The 13687-nt window shown below is 50.3% G+C and overlaps 1 protein-coding gene across 1 annotated transcript in view; it reads right to left on the minus strand.

The window, feature by feature from the left end:
• The window catches only part of PAPPA2 (pappalysin 2), a gene marked incomplete at both ends in the record, with an annotated part of 91943 nt that overhangs the window by 44259 nt on the left and 33997 nt on the right, over positions 1-13687 (minus strand). Inside the window, 9 exons of the mRNA XM_082313979.1 lie at positions 45-180; positions 3557-3688; positions 4880-5073; positions 5329-5420; positions 7074-7202; positions 7746-8238; positions 10165-10286; positions 11825-12017; positions 12749-13042. Coding sequence (XP_082170105.1) covers positions 45-180; positions 3557-3688; positions 4880-5073; positions 5329-5420; positions 7074-7202; positions 7746-8238; positions 10165-10286; positions 11825-12017; positions 12749-13042 — 1785 coding nt within the window. The remainder of the gene's footprint in view (positions 1-44; positions 181-3556; positions 3689-4879; positions 5074-5328; positions 5421-7073; positions 7203-7745; positions 8239-10164; positions 10287-11824; positions 12018-12748; positions 13043-13687) is intronic.

Genomic DNA, 13687 nt, shown 5'->3' on the forward strand with positions numbered 1-13687 from the left:
GCTGAGACAGCATGGACTGGTGCCACAGCCCATAGGATACTCACCTAAAGAGTGGTTCAGCCCATCTACATCACTCAGCTGCACGGTCACCCTTGGCTTGTGCTGGTTGCTTGGGATGGTGCCGTCAGAGGCCAGGAAGACCAGGAGGGAAGTGGGCACTGCAGGTCTCTCAAAGCACACCTGGGCAGGAGGGCAAGAGAGACCCTGAGAGCATGCATACCAAATACAGCCTTTCTGATCCCATATATGCAAGAGGGAGAGAAAGAGGGAATGTGGGGAGAGAGCAGGAGCAGGGTTAGGGGGTCAAGACTGCAGATGTGCAGGGCAGCAAATGGATGGGAAGAGAGAGGGGAGGGAAGGAAGGGTACAGGAACACAGCCTTTTCCCTCCTAATTCCTCTTCTCCCTTTCACTAGTCTTCCCCACGTGTATCAGTCCTGCCTTGCCATAAATTTATGGCATCCTCCCAGCTTCCACATTTGCTGCTCTTAAAATTGAGCAACACCTGACTGAGACCTGGATAACCCCTTTTCTGCCCTCCCTTCCCCAGACTGACTCCCACCCCACATGGTGCCGGTCAGGCAAGCAAGGCACCCAGAGACCACAGCTACCAGCCCTGCCACTGAAATATTTCCATTAAAACAAAAACCCCATAGAACAGCCCCAGTATGCAGAGTAACTGCAAACTGTCCATCAGCCAACATGTGGAAAGATTTGTGGGAAGAAGTCCTGCCTGCTAGGAGAGCCGACAGCTCCCCACTTGTCTACAGCCCCGAAGGCTACAGGAGGCAGCCGAGAAACTTGCGGCATCAATCATGGCAGGGCAGATGTTCTTTGGAAGTAAGAGGATAGAAATGTTTTTCTCCCCCACCCTGGTGCCCCCCACCCAGTGCCGAGATGTGTTTTGATCAAGACCCACCCTATGGAGCGTTTTTGCTGAATGCTGGCATGGAGGAAGCCCAGAAATACAAGGCAAAGGTGTATTTCGGAGGAGGACAAGTCCCGGCTGGCCAGGCACAGCCCAAGGAGCAGACTGCAGGAGCAGAGGGGACAACCACCCGCTTCACGACGGCAGCCCAGCCTCAGGGTGGTTTGTGCCACACCAGGCATTACTCACGCACGGGAACAGGAGAAAACCTTGGGCTTCATCCCAGGGCTCCCACCCTGCAGGGAGGTGCTCGGCAGCAAACACCCCATGAGCGAGTCACCAGTGCTGCCTACACACTCCCTTGGCCAGGGCTTGCTCTTGGCCCTGCTGCAAGGAGTGGACCAGGAGGCTGAAGCTGCCCTACCTTTTTTTGTTTGTTTGTTTGTTTGTTTGATGTATCCCCACTGTCTCCCCACCTGAGCTCAGAAGCTGGTGAGAAACAAAAGCAAGAAGGGAGGAAAGACAAAGAAGAGCCAGCAGTGCTCAGAGCCTGCTCCAAGGAGCCCCCCAGGACAGAGCTGCAGCTGGTAAGCCCCAAGGAGCCAGCCAATTTTAACCCAGCCACCTGCTGCTCACTCCTCCAAGTGTGGTTCCTCAGAGGAGGTGAGATGGTTGGAGAAAAGTCAGGTGATGCTTTCCCTGGTGGAGGGTTTATTCTTTCCCTTCCTACAGTGCATCCACTTGGAGGTGGAAGACACTGGCCCCAAGTTAGACCAACAGCAGCTGACTTGACTATCATCCCAATTATTTGTTTTTTAGTTTAATATGTATTATGTGCCTGACCACAGCAGGCTATCTTCTTAATTTTTCTCCCTCTCTCTCCCCCTTTCTGTTTAATTTCCTGCATGTTACACATCCTGACTTGCTTACAAGTGATTTTGATTTCTCTCCTCATCAGATGTGTTAGAAGATCTGCAAATCATAACTATTTCCATCTGCAGACAGACCCAAGGTGCGTGGTAGATGCTTTGTTAGGTGGCCCACTCTTGCCTCTAGTCCCAGACCCCTTACACCATGACCCAACCCTTCCCTTGCTCATTGGTGCCACCTCTTGAGAAGCACTGTAGGAAGCAATTCCTACCACGCGATGAGTTTTGTGGCGTGGCTCTAACCCGGGTGACACAGGTGCAACAGCTTTTAAATGTCCATGGGAGTTGGTGGCCACAAAATACCATACACACATGGATACGCATGTGGATGAACAGCACCGTTCCTGTCCAGGCAGGCGGATGTGCTAGGCAAATTGTCAACAACAAGCTGCCTTTCCTAACCCAATATGTTACCAATCAGGCAAACTCTATTAAAAAAAGAAAAAAAAAAAAAAGAAAAGGGCATATTTATTACTAGTCCATAAATAATTTTATGGGCGGAAAATAATAGCAGTCCTAGAGAGAGCACGGAGAACCAGTAATGAAAGTCTTTAATATAAACATCCATAGAGGAAGAGAACTGACCACAAGCTCCAATAAAACTGGAACACGCTTTAACCCCTGGTGAGAAGTGGAAAGCGAGCTTTCATCTAGGTAGGGTAGAGGGGGAGATTGCTGCTTTCTCACTAGCAAAGGAAGAAAGGAAGCACATTTGTCATGGCCAGAGACTGAAGCTGGAAAGTAGGTTGTGAGCACACAGACAACGAAGAAAGGAAAAAAAAAAAAAAAAAAAAAATAGTTAAAGGAAGTTCTTTGGAGAGACAGAGGGCCTCAGAGGCAATAGCCATGTTTATTGACTCAGGTTTGACAATTCACCAAGTCGACTGAGCGTCTTGGGAAGAAATCCTCTCTAGACAACCTCAAGCAAAGCAGGGCAAGGTGCCCCTCACGCTGCAGAGGAAGCAGCATGCCAGAGCCCAGCTTTCCAGTAACAGCAGGCAACAGCCACGAAACCTCTAAACTGTGTCTGTGGTCAGAAAATCAATGCTGTAAAAATCACATTGGCCTAGCCCTCAGCTCTCCTCTGTCCTGCTCCTCTGCCTGCTGGGACAGAGAGGTTTGACCTTCCAGGTGCTCTCCCAGAGGCAGCCTCTGAGCCCCCACTGGGCTGCAGGACCAGCATCCTGGGCACAGAAGTGCCTCCTTTGGTCTGGAATCACCGGGGGGCAGGAGGACCTGCATGCCACAGCTGATTGCTGTGGGCTCAAAGTGCTGAGCAGCAACCTGGAGTGCTCAGGACCCCTCAGGATGGCAGAGTATATCCAGCTATCCTCTGTTGCTCTTCACAGCCATTGGGAACAAAGGCGACTAGGACTTTAAACACAGCTTGCACCCACCCTTTGCGGGTGTAATAGCACAGCTTGACTGCAGGGAATAGTCAGGAGCAAGTTGTTTCTCAGCCTCAACACATTTCTGTGGGCTTCTGGTTTTGGGCACAGCCCTTCTCCTGGCAATCTGCCCCAGGATGGGTTTGCTATTCACAGTGGGAATGGGGCAACTACATAAGACCCAGCCACAGGCATTTAGGGTTTGTGAAGAGTTCAGTAGGATATGAAGTCCTATCTATCTGAGCAGTTTTTAAGGCTGCTGTAGCTCCTACTGGACAGAAAAGGAAGGGTCTGGGGCAAAGACAAGCAAATGTCTTTGCTAGGGCAAAGACAAGCAAATCCTTCTGTACCTGACCACACATCCTCACTTACCTTGAGCCAAACTCCCTCATCACCTGTCTTCTCCTCATCTGGATCCTGAGCATTGTCTTGGCTGGGAGTGCAGGGGAACCAAGCAGCCAGGGAAAGGTCCTTTGGCACATCATGAAGGTGGGATTTACATACCTGAAAGGAGAGATTTATTTCAACCCAGAAAGAAGCAAGGAAAGTGAGAGAAAGAAACAGCACCTACAAAACCTCAAGGAAGGCTCAACAAATATTGAGAAGGATGCCAAGTTGGTTCCTAGCATGAAGAAAATTAGGATGTGGGTTCCTAAGCAGGAGTGACATCTCACAGCCCACACGTGCACAGGAGGCCTTTGCCATTTTGAGGTGCTGTAAATATGCTGTTTAAGCACCCCATGGTGTCTGTGGGGCTGAGTAAGAAATAATGAGCCAAGCTGTGAGATGGTAGGTAAGACCACAGCCTCCAGATTTTGGCTGGGCTGATGAGAGCTGAAGGTGTGATTCATTTGCCTGAATACCAGTCTTCTGTGCCATTCAATGCCCTACAGTATCCCAAACATCCCCATATGCCTGGCAGACAAAACCTGGGGGATACGTGTGTCATTCTAGAGAAGCAGACACTTGAGCCCAAGGCATCTCACTAGACATGTACATCTGGGCAATTTAATCATGCTGTAGGTCTCAAGCAGATTGTCCCTTATATGAGGTCAATAGAAACTCATGTATAAAGGGCTAAATATGACCTCTCTACGTATTTCTTGCCCTTCTTCATTTTGCTAGTAAAGAACATACACACACCACGTTAACACCGATTAGGCAAAATCCCATCCTAGACCTCCAGGCCCTGCTCCAAAGCCCATATGAAAGATGGGAATTCTCCCATCGATTTTTCCTTGGCTTCAGATCACAGAGTTTGAGAGCAGCACAGATGCTGATGTATGCATGATTTTATCCTTTCAGGCCCTGACCTTATAAGGTATTAGACTTACAGGATTTTTTTAAACTGACAGTGGGACTACTCACATGCTCAAAGTTGTGCATTTAGCTGGTGGGACAGGGGTGGTCACTGTTTAGCAAACTGCATGGTCAGGGGAGGTGCTCCCTGCCTTGATGAAACACCCCTCCACATACTGCAGTTCCTGGGCTTAGAGACTACTGAAAGAGGGGTGTGAGAAATGCCCAGGTCTTCTACTGGCTGCCTGCATGGGAATATAGTAATCAATGAACACTTCCAGAGCTGCTCTGAAGATTTTGTTTTTGCCTGAGTACACTCTTGCAGCAGTGACTTCCTCAGCTTTACTGCATGGGCTTTGCTAGAAAAGCTTTTTTTTTGGCCATGCCTTCACTCACCTTCACAACAGGCTCTCCAGTGACCAAGGAAGCAGGGCAGGACATCACGTCCTGATGGGAGGCATAGGCTTTCACTGCCCACAGATCCACGTATCCATCGGGCGTGTAGGGACCACAGTCCAGGACACTGCTTGTCTTCTCGAATGGCTCACACACACCGTCCCCATCGTGCACGTAGCACAGGCTTGGTTCCCCTGCAAGGAGACCAGGGATGACCCGTTTACAAACTAGGCTCCAGGCACATACATCTCCTCCTGTTCCAGGAGGCGTGCTGACCGTTTAGTTCTGGGATTTCCCACAAGGGCCTGACAAGCTCCGTGGATCACTCCAGATGCGGATTCACATTTTGTTGCTATGAGGTACATCACCCCCTGCTCTGAGGAGCAGTGTGAATAACATACAGTTTTGACTCCTGCCTCAAAAGGGTGTCTCAATCCATTTGGACTCACCAACGCAGTTGAAGCCTTTTTCCTTTTTACACTTCCTGGAACAGCCATCTCCATCCAGCAAGTCCCCATCATCGCATTCCTCCTCCAGGCTCCTAAGAGGACAACAGCCACATGTGTTAACACCACCCTTGACTCAACACTCCTGTGCTTCTGCTTAATCATGAGTGAGGACCCCATATCTTGGTTCCATTTCCACAGAAGCAGGGAGAAGAGGAAGAACCATATGTGGATTAAGGTAGAGGAGAGAAAACATTGTATATTGCCAGGGGATAAAAAGAGGTTGAAAACACAGCATATGGGAGAAGGCATTACTGTACTGTGACTTTCTTATAAGACCTGAGGCAAGAACTATGGGAGAAAATGAAGCTATATACAATGGAGGAAGTAGAGAACCAAGCATCAGGAAGACTGGCTGCTGGAGAAAGCAAGCGTTGGAGAGGGCAGGAGGTTCTGAGATGGGGCTGGTGTTTCAGTGGGAGCTGGAGAAAGGGAGGCAGGAGAAGGGAGAGAGAGAAGGTTAGCCCAAGAGGAGACAAGAATCAGCCCCCAGCTGACATGTACGGCATCTCATGAGGAAAAAAAGCCCCTGCAGCTTCCTTGAAAAGACTCTGTCCGCATACTCCAGAAAATAGACCTGATGGGAAAAGCTGGCAGAAATGCCTCAATTCATACCTATTCATTCCTTTGTGCACAGAGTTATGTATCTCAAAAGATACTCAGACATACATCTTGTGATGCTCACCCACCTCCACCCTCATCTAACATGAAAGATCCACTGTGTCCCATCTTCCCACCTTTGGCTTACTGTTCCACACATGGTACAAAGGAAAAAAAACTTTCACAGACAAAGCTTCCTGCATGGTCTTCCCCACAACAGCTCTGGAACAGGAAAGCCTGCCAAAAATCTCAGCTGCTATCTGCCCGTTTCTGCTCCTCTCACTTTTCTATCAACTTTGACAACACAGCCTAATGTGGTCATTTGCTCTCTCTGGACCAAGTCTTCAGTTAGTATGAATTCACACTCAGACCATACCAGATTACATCATCTTAGCAGCTAGCCCTGCTGTAAGCCTTTTTGCCTTGCTGGGTCTTGTACAATACGACACTCCCTCCTGCACTTGCTTTAATTGCCCACTTTCCTCACATTGTTAAGAAAGCTGTTTTCAAAGTGATTTTGAGTAACCTGGAAGTTGAAGTCTGAAAAAGCTAAAATATGGAAATTTGGCATAATTATCCCCAGATGGAGCAGGTGAACCATTGGAGTCTCTCAATGTAGAGGTGGTGCATCCCTCATCATTTGGGGTCTCTAAGCAGAAACCAGACAGCTCTCTAAAGACACCACACTGTGTGGGACTGCGCTTGCTGTGGAACCTACTCCTGCAGGGCCACCACCATGTGTCCTGTGCAAAAGGTTACATTGGCCAGTCCCAAAGGTGGATCCCTTTGGGATCAGGCTCCGTGACAGTTTGCAGAGATGGGCCAGAATTCAAGCACGTTCAAACATGGAGGATGTTCAGGCTGGACCCCTCATCTAGACCCTGCTTCTCAAAAAGACCATCTCTATCTCCTATGCACATGGCATTTTACAAAACACAAGCTCTATGGTCCAGTCTGCTGGAGGCATTCAGCACAGCATCTTCCGTCAAGTACCCAAGGGTGGAGGACAAACCCAGTGCTTCCCTCTGGGGCAGGATGACCTGAGAGCTTAAAGAACCTCAGCTGAGAGCTTGAGTTTCTTGACTTACGTGGTCACCTTCCCATCCCCACAGTAGGATGCTCCGTGGACATGGATGAGTGGTGGGGAGGCTTCTCCTGAGGTTGTCCCAGAGACTGCCTGCACCTGGTAGTGGTACACCTGCCCAGGCGTGACTTCCCTGCAGGAACAGAGAGGACTTGAAGAAAGAGCAGGAGGGAACAGCCCATACATCTGCAACAGATTTGCTCACCACAGCTATAGAAATCACATGTGTGTGCCCATGCAGTGTCACAGTTTGACATATGTCTTCGTACTCTAAACTGCCAGAGGCAGAGACTGTGGAAAGAGGGTCTCTGCCAGGTCATGCAGAGAAGCCTGCTGCTTTTTTCCCTAGGGTCTGAGCTGGGGAGAAGTGGCATTAACTCAAACAATCATTTTACTGGTTGTGTTGATGGGGAAAATGTTTCCAGGTTTAATAAGCTCCTTCTAGTTTGCCTGGGCTCATGGGCAAGGGTCGTGCTAGCATGGTGGGTCTGTAACAAGCTTCCTCAATGCTGAATAGGGAATCCGCTCATGGCATTGAAAATGGTAATTCCCAGGGGGTGGAAAAAACCAAAACACAAGCAAAACCATCCAGGGATTCAAAGGCAGGACCTGAGGAGGTCATCAAAACTGTCCCAGTCACCCACTCAGCCTGCGACAGAGCAGTCTTGTCACTCACGTGTCGACAAACTGGCGGTGCGCCTGTGCCGGGGCAGCGGGGGACCCATTTGCAAATGGGGGGTCGCGGAGGACTCTGTACTGGATCAGCTTGCAGGTGGAGCAGAGAGAGCTGTGGGGCATGGAGGTCAGCAGGGCTGTGTCTATCTCCATCCTCTCATCAAAGGTGTAGATTTTGACTCCAGACACCTTTTTAGGGATGTTAAGCTTCACGGTAAAGGGGACATCACAGAAGGTGTCCAGGGGGCCCAGATGGACAGACTCCCCCTGCTCTGTCAGGACTTCAATGTTCGACAGTGCCTTGGGAGAGCCTGTGGAGAGGTATGTGGTCCAGAGAGTGAGGGAATCAGGGTAGACGGGGTGCAGGAAGCGCAGCTCCAGGATGCAGCCGTCCGGCTGGGGGCACGGCACCGTCATGTTCATGTGGTACAGGTGGAGCTCTGGACTCCAGGCCTGCAGGCTGGGCTCACATGGCTGATCCACGTCTGGGGGCCCTGGGCAGGAGGGATGAGGAAAAGGCTGATGAGAACCAGGGGACAGCTGACCTCATACAGGACCTAGAGGGGTGATCCTCCCTGCAGTACCCTATAGGTGCTTATGCATCTCTGTGCTATAGCTGCACACCCATGCAGTTTTGCACCCACTACAGGCATGTGCCAGAGCTGGTGGCATCTGCCCTAACAACCTAGAAAGCAATAAGCACCACTAGTCTCCCAGCTCCTGGGTATGCATATAAGCTCAAGGTTTGACAGATCTGGTGTCTCGCAGCCCTCAAACAGGCACAATAGTATCCACACTGCAGCTGGTCGCAGTGCCAAGCTCTAGAGACAGCCTGGACACAGCTGGGGGACATGAAGCTTGCTCTGTAGTCTCATGGGCACAGAAGGCTTGCCAAGGGCACCTGAATGCTGAGTCCCTGTGGCTCCATGTGTTTGGACATAGGCTAAGCAGAGCAGAGACTGAAGCATTCCACAGGCACGTGCTGGAACAGCTCGCAGGCAGGAAGGGACCAGGTCCAAAGTAAGCCAGGGAAGCAATTCTGGAAGGCTGTTCTTCCACCAGGACGGTGCCGAGGCTGACTTCAGATCCCCAGCCTGCCTCCCCTGGTGGTGTATTAGCACTCAGCAAGAGAAATGTAGCATTGGGCTTTCAGTCTCGGAAAGCATCACTGGAATTCATCATCCTGTAGTAGAAATACCCTTGTCTTCCTCAACCACTGCAAGCATTTCTTAGGGCCCAGCACCAATTCAAGCCTGCATCCATTTAATATTAGTCTTCTAAAAACCATAAAACCTGTCCCTTTCACCAGAGCAAACATGCACTTGGGATAACTGCAGGTCATGCATAGGAGAAAACAACATCCAATAATTCCAGAAGCACTTTTAATTTGCCAGCGAATCAGACAGGCAGGGGAAACAGGAACCACTGACAATAAATGAGCTAAGATTTGATTTGTTTGGTGTCACTGAATAAGCACAGGTTTGATTATTTCTTTAAGCTGATTTCTCGCCTCCCCTCCCCATCCCCCCCCCCCCCCCCCCCCCCCCGCAACTTGCAAAGCTAGCAAGAGATACTTAAAGAGTTTTCAGACACAGAATCTCAACTACATCCTGACACTCCTGTTCTCAAAGCATGGGCTGCATCCCAAAGGTGTAATAATGTCCAAACTGCACCTTCTTTGCAACCACCCTGGCACATTTTCAGTTGATCCCAGTGGCTCAAACGTGCAGATGCACAGAACGGATCCTCTGGCTCCACATGGTTCAACAGCAGCATGTGCACTACATACAGCTCACGGGATCATTTCATCTGGTCTCCTACCTCCTCTGCTTTGCCCTTGGAGAAGCTTAGGCGGTTCAAAAAGCCCAACAGCTCCTGTGGCAGCTGCATGACCCTGCAAGCCACTACCATGCCTACAAGGTGGGTCTCTAAACCAACATCTGGGTCTCAGCACAAAAGAAGTTGTGACACCTTGCCAGCAAGGAATTGCATCCAACCCAGATTGCCCGGGACTTGGTACAGACTCAGTGGAACTGAGCAAGGAGCTACTACTCTTGCTCCCTTTATACAAGGCTGCATCAAAGCCTGTGAATGCCTCCGAGGTTTTGGATGAGGTCCCAAGATCTGTTGTAAGACTTTTATTTCAATGAAATTCCCCTCCCTTTTGACCGGTGTCTCTCATTGACCCCTTCCTGGGCAATCACTGGGGTTAATATTGGGGTGTCTGTTTGCTTGTCTGAAGCTAGTTGGCAGTTGTCAGGTATTTCCTGGGCACCTAGAATTCCTTCCTGCACTAAAGAGCCTCCCCAAAGAGGAGACATCTCACTCTCTAAAAGAAAAAAAGCTTCTTTTTCTTTTCCCAACAAGATCTCATTTCTGTCCAGGAGATTCACAGCCAGGGGAAGAGAGGAGGTGTTTACCTTCTGCTTCTTCTGGGGTCCAGTAGCCGGAAGAATCACAGACGCGAGGGGAAGAGGCTTCGTGCACATACTGACGGAAGGTGCCGTCCTCCGCACAGTCGTTGCAGAGCGTGTCCTGCTCCCTGCAGACAGAAGACAAAGGCATTGGCATGTCTAATCATGACTGGTTAATTTTCCATCCAGATTTGTCCAGGCAGGATCAGATGAGAAGCTGGAAAAGCAAAGCTAAGCACTCGGGAAGTCCCTGGGCATATCATCCTGCTTGGAATAAGCTTTGTCAAAGACAGGAGAATAAGTGTGACCATGGGACAAGCCAGGTTTAATCCCTCCTCTTCTACAGGCTCTCTGGGTAGTCTTGGATGACCCATTGAATGCCCTGTTCCCTACCGATGAAGCAGAGCTCACAGACTTCATGCTTCCGAAGGCAATGCCTCTGCAGTTGGGTGGGTACACTTGGGTCTATTTCCACTAAACCCCAGAGTCAGGTTTTTGACTTCTGTCACTACTGCAATATAAGACAGTCACAATAATGTCAATTAAAGAGGGTACCACTGTGCTCTCCAGGAAAGAAAAAGAGACTTTTCTGTGATAAAGACCAGCCTCAGGCCCTTTTCTTGGCAAGTTCATCACAGGCGATGCAGAACCCCCACCGTGGACCAGCTCCTGAGCTGGTTATGAGCGAGAACCAGGGATGGATCTGAAGACCCAGCGCCTGCCACCTAGACCCATGTTTTCCTGCTCCCAAACCACTCTATTCCCCACCAAAGCAGTTTGTTTGGATGACTCAAGACCACCCAGCACTCAGAGGCTCTCATGCCTGTGGGAGTAACAGGTACACACTCTCTTTATCCCTGGGACGAAAGGCCCATCGTGAAGAGCACCAGTTCTTTGAAAAGGCAGTAAGCACCGACCCAGGGTTGTCCCAGCTGTCCTCAAACACCGTTTTTCTGGGAGTTGCAAAAGCTTTGTGAAGTAACTTTAGAACAATTTCAAGAGCTCTTTAACATATGCCTATGGTCCCATAATAAAAGCACAGACCTAAAACCTGGTGGAAACAGAAATGTTTTAGTAATAGGGGCTGCTGAATAGAGCTATTGCTGGCATATCCAGGTCTTGGTGACTCCCCAATGTTGAGGAGAAGGAAGACATCCACGCAGCGCTCAGGGGCATGCACTGCTTGCCAGCCAAACAACTCTGGTTCCTCACCAGCATTTCTCTAGCTTGAAAAGTTTCCTGACTTGCCCCCAGTTAGTTACACCAATAGTCCGCGACAGTGCTGGGAACGAAACCCAGCTCTTGTGGTTCAAGCTCCCTGCCTTAACCACAAGGCTGCATTTCCTCCTGGTAAATGGCTATTTTATACAATAAGTGCTAAATGAAGCTCATTTTTCATTCTGTGATTGCACTCTGGGGTTTAAGAATTGGCATTGCCTCCCAATGCTCTTTGGCTTCCCCTCCTGGCACTCCGACAGCAGAAGGCTTGCAGCAGAGTCCACATGCCAGCGGGGCCATCACAGCAGCCCGACTCTTGTGTCTGAGGGCTCTGCTGGAGACAACCAAGGGGGAAAGGGGATGGGGGGGTCTGCACCACAGAGGTCCCTTGTCCCATCTAGCAGGCTCCTGTGCAAGCCCAAGAGCAGCGCAGCAGCAGATCTCTTACCTTTCATGGATGACACCACTGATGGGGGGCAGCCAGTAGATGCTGAGGGAGTCCTGTGTCTGCCCCGTGACCATGGGAGGGATTGGGATGGGTGCAGGCTTCTTGCTCTGGCCCCAGCGCTGGTACACCAGGTCCAGGTAGCAATGCATCCGGGCCACTTGGTTGGGGGTGAAGGTGTTGGTGCAGTCATCATCTGTGGGAAGAGAGGCCAGGCTGAGGATGGCAGGGATCGGCCAGCGGGGCATGGCGATGTGCACTCTTCCTGATCTCCAAACTCTGTTTTGGGGACCTCTAGGGAGACCTGGGAGACACCAGCGTGTGGTGGCTCCCCTGCCGGGACTCTCTGGTGTTGTATGTCCCCAAAGCCACAAGATGGCACTGCCTCAGCAGCTCCACATCCCTGCACTTGCTCAACAACCAGCTCACACCAGCCCTAACGCCTGGGCAGTGCCACCATCCTCAGGGGACTCGTACTGGGTCAGCAGGGGGTGACAGAATTGCTCTTCAGGCTTTGGTCCTCCTGGGCTGCCAGGAGGAACACCAGCCCTCCGTGGCATGCCTTTGGAAACCAAGCCAAAACAGCTCAACTCAAAGGTCCAAAATTATAATAGTAGTAGTAATAATAATAATAAACTTGCTTCAGGACTGGAGAACAAAGGCACACCACCATACAGACAAGAACAGCCTTTATGCATGTCCAGTGACAGACTGGCAGAGAGGGAGGAATAGAAACAGCGTGCAGCAAGAAAGGGGCTAAGAAGCTATTGCAAGCACAGGCTGCAGCCTGCCACATCCCAGTGTACCAGGAGGGACCACATCAGTGAGGGAATGAGGGAAGGAACTATCAATGGAGGCAGAAGGGAAAGAAAGGTCTGGTCTAGGGAAGGTGACCCCTTACAATTTCTAATGACAATCACTCGTTACCTGTGTAACTCATGTAGTTGTTGAAGGGCGTTCCTGTGAAATGTGTCTGGCCGCAGGTGTCATTGGTAGGCTCTGGATCCCGACAGAGTTTACTCTTTGGGGTGGGGGCAGTGTCAGCACAGAGGTCTCCCGTCTCCATTGATGGAGTTGTCTCCCTGCAGGGATCGTCACAAGATTCCCGCTCGCTCACTCCCTTAAAGACATGGTACAGCCCCAGGACATGTCCCACTTCGTGGATCATGGTGTTCGTGTGGCCATGTATACCATAATAAGCAGGGTTGAGGACAACTCCACCTAGAATTGCAAGTACAGAGAACATCATCCAGAGAAAGAGACAGAGGGCAGCCCCTGTTACTCACCTGTGCTAGGTAAAACTCCTCTCATTGTGCTTCCAGGTCACAAATGAGGTGCCAGATGGAAACCTGAAGATGGACATATTCACCCTCTTGTAGGATGGGAAGAGGGCTCCTTTGCCCTGTTGGAGTGGAATGGGGTGGGTGGGTTTTCTTCCCTTTCTGATCACACCACTCCCCCCAACATCTTCAATCATTTCAGCCAGCATTTCCCTCTGTGCCTTTTCACATGTAATTCAGTGTCTGCTTTGGTTCACACTTACAACTCCAAATGAGGTTTGGAGCCAGGGAACCAAACTGAGACATGCTGTGAGTTTACAGGGATAATCTTTTGAACCAGAGGACAGAAGACCTTCCCTAGCCTAGACAGGTGGCTAAAGCATGCCAGGTCCCATGGCAGGCGAGAACAACAAGATGCCTAGCAAAGTCCTGACACACTTGGCTGTGCCAACTTAAGCCACCTTAAGCACAAGTCCATACGAAGATTTAAATGCACTGCCTCTGGCCCCTACTGAGAAAACATCAATGATCTATTGCTTCAACCTCCAAACCAGACCCTAAGGAGTAAACACACTTTCATGAGGTG

The sequence above is a fragment of the Platalea leucorodia genome, assembly GCF_965183815.1.
Source record: "Platalea leucorodia genome assembly, chromosome: 5".
Taxonomy (NCBI): domain Eukaryota; kingdom Metazoa; phylum Chordata; class Aves; order Pelecaniformes; family Threskiornithidae; genus Platalea; species Platalea leucorodia.